Source organism: Trichoplax adhaerens, genomic scaffold (genome assembly GCF_000150275.1).
Source record: "Trichoplax adhaerens TRIADscaffold_270 genomic scaffold, whole genome shotgun sequence".
Classification (NCBI taxonomy): domain Eukaryota; kingdom Metazoa; phylum Placozoa; class Uniplacotomia; order Trichoplacea; family Trichoplacidae; genus Trichoplax; species Trichoplax adhaerens.
This window is the reverse complement of record NW_002061183.1, coordinates 5128-8316: the sequence shown is the minus strand read 5'-3', so window position 1 is coordinate 8316 and position 3189 is coordinate 5128. Positions and strand designations below refer to the sequence as shown.

Below are 3189 nucleotides of genomic sequence, written 5' to 3'. Positions count from 1 at the left end.
AGCAGAGATTAAATCATCGAAGCAAAAAAACAAGAACCTACCTGCTAGTAGCAAAGAAACAACCGATACGTATCAAATTCAATATGCTAATGATAGTCGAGAAGATACACCTACAGAAGAAAAGTATGACTTCTAGAATCGATTTGCATACTTCAATGATTATTTCAGTAAACTAACTGATGTTCGGTGAGATATTTATTGAGATTAAGCATGTTTCAATACGTAGATTGTTTTATTGTTAAGTTAATGTTAAGTTGTAATAAATATTTTCTTATGAACGGTATTTAATTTTTTCATTTGATTAATTGTATCAATTAAATCTATTCTTTCTTTTGTACGATCTACTACTCGTATAACATGATAATTTTTGATAACTCTCGATCCTATAAGATAGTATATCATATTTTTATCGCCGCTTACATTGACTTAAAATTATATTGTTGCTTAAGATAAAGCCATTTGATAATATTATAATCTTCTTCTCATGGATCTGTGTGTTCAGTTGCAAGTGGTTCCAAATTTAAAGTTTTCGAAGGTATAGGAAACAAACTATACTATAGAAAGGAGAGCAGTCATAATATAACAAAGAATCTTTGAAATTACATACTACTGACTTTCCGAAGTAAAATTTATAAATCAAAAAACGTTTTGATTACAGGAAATCTCTAATCTAATCAATTGACGTATCGAATAAATGATGAAAATAATTGACTAGAATTGGATAATTATATATTCTCAACGTGTAAGAAACTAATAATAGTGCTATAGTATAGGATGCATAAGGGATGGATTTACTTGAATATTATTTTAAGACTTTGCTATTTTCGTGCCCGCGTAACTGGCACCAAATTCAAATGATCGAAGTACTGTATGTTGATGTATTAAAAATATAAATTAGCCTAATGGATAATTATACTGTAGTTATCTATTGATACTATCGCTGCGTAATTTGATGGTATCAATAAATTGGGGTATAATTAATTATAGTTCTTTACGTTAGTACTATGATTACAGTATTATATCTCAAACTTTTAAATACGGTATTTAAAGAGAGTGAATATAAACCAATTTGTTTCTCTCGAATCTACAAGGAGAGATCTATAGTAACCTATTTCAGTACAGCGATTTCTACTTCAGATTTCGTTAGTTGCAACAGTCACAATGTTAATATTTTCTGACGTTAGTTTACGACAGTTTACACGTTGTTTTATCGTAACCCATTACATTGTACGCAATTATAGTCTACATTAAAGTATCCCTTTTCTACTAAAGCCTTTGTGTATTTCTGTACATGGCAACTAATACCGCTAACGCTGACTCATCAAACTCTCCATCACACTACTCTATTATCAGGTGGACTCCAATGATAAGTAACTAACTAAATACTATACGGCTTGATGTCAATATACATATCGTAGCATATTGCTATAAATGTAGTAAATGTACTCGTTTGAGCGGTGCAGTACAGAGTCTACCTGGAACGCCTACAAATTCTCAATAACAGTACAGTTCTGTCAATCAGTTCTGCGTTTGCTATTCAAGACTCTAGAGGTCAAGAGGCAGAACAGGATTCTGACTGGCTTGTTGATTGATAGGGATATTATTAGGCAATCAGTTGTTATAACGTTATAACGTCATTTCAATCAATTTTATGGTATAAGAAAAACGCATTTTCTTTCGGCATCGTTCTATCTCGTTCAGTTAGACAATTTCTTTTCCATGTTAATCATAGAAGGAATTGTTATTAAGTTAAGTTATTAATTGATTTATTTTTTATTTCATCCACCAGAGATAGTTTAACGTAAGGGTTTACTGTAGATGTTGTGTACAAGTGCTTAACAACCAGAATATTTTATTACACGGCTAATTTTTGCATTAGTATTCAGTCAGTTTACCATCCAATTCCACACTAAATTATCATTGAGTCCAACTTGAAAAATGTCCAATACTACGCTAAGTAAAAACGAGAATTCTTCTTCTGCTAAATTATATATAAAAAATAGTGAAGATGACGACAATGTGACCCCATATAATGGTAAATTTGGCTATGGACCATGTCAGCCAAATTGGTTACAATGTTTTAATTCGGCCAAATGGTTGACAGTTCATGTAGGCGCCTTCGTCTTTTTGGCTGGGATGCAAGTTACTGGGTTAATGTCTGCTGCGGTCCTTCCATTAGAGAAGCAATTTGGATTTACTAGTACGGAAATTGGGGTTATGGCAGCCATGTATGATGTTGGAGCGGGTGTATTTGGCTTTATATTTAGTTTTTTCGCTGCTCATACGCATAAAGGGAAATGGGTAGCGACTGGAAGTATATTAATGGCTATCGGATCGATGATTATTGCTTCTCCTCATTTCATTTACGGACGTTATCAATATTCTGCGGTTTTAAATGTAAGCAGTATATGTAATGAAACAGCCGGTAGTAGCTGTATTAGTGGTGCGATATCTTCGTCATCTGTACAACTTTTTATCCTCTCCTTGGGCCAACTTATTTCTGGTATGGGGTCGACAATTATTTGGACTATCGCTTTTCCCTATCTCGACGAAAATGTCAGCCCAACAGCATCACCTATCTACATAGGTGTATTTGGCGCGTTAGCTTCTCTTGGACCTGGAGCTGGATATTTACTAGGAGGCGCTTTCTTAAATTTCTTTGTCGATTGGCCTACTAGACCAACAGGTATCATGATATTAAATTGCAAGTGAATTGTTATTACTATATAGACTCGACGAATTTTCATTTTACTTTGCGACCAAAGTTGAGTCGACAAAAACCGCTCTAACTATGTAATTATCAAGTTATTCAAGGCCTGTAAATTCATGATAGAAAAATGGATAAAAAATATACAATCATATAATCAAACTAGTCTAAGTCTAATGAATAATCAAAGTATCGTTTTTCGCCCATCATAGATATCAACTCTTCCGATCCGCAATGGGTTGGCGCTTGGTGGTTTGGCTATGTATTATCTGCTATATTAATGGCTATGACAGCGGTTCCTTTACTAGCCTATCCCAAGCATTTACCAGAATACGAGAAAAACAAAGAAAAGCGTGCTAAGATTGCTATCGGTAAATCTGTAATTGACAATAACTACGGTAATAGTATTAAAGAGCTACCAAAAGCTGTTAAAGAATTGGTTACAAACAAGGTTTTCTTATTCGTTACACTTGGAGCTACGA

At 33.6% G+C, this 3189-nt stretch overlaps 1 protein-coding gene across 1 annotated transcript in view; it reads left to right on the top strand.

Annotated features, from left to right (window-relative positions):
* Positions 1-1938: 1938 nt before the first annotated feature.
* The window catches only part of TRIADDRAFT_62656 (uncharacterized protein), a gene marked incomplete at both ends in the record, with an annotated part of 4043 nt that continues 2792 nt past the window's right edge, over positions 1939-3189 (top strand). The window contains 2 exons of the mRNA XM_002118600.1: positions 1939-2686; positions 2920-3158. Of these exons, the coding sequence (XP_002118636.1) occupies positions 1939-2686; positions 2920-3158 (987 nt within the window). The remainder of the gene's footprint in view (positions 2687-2919; positions 3159-3189) is intronic.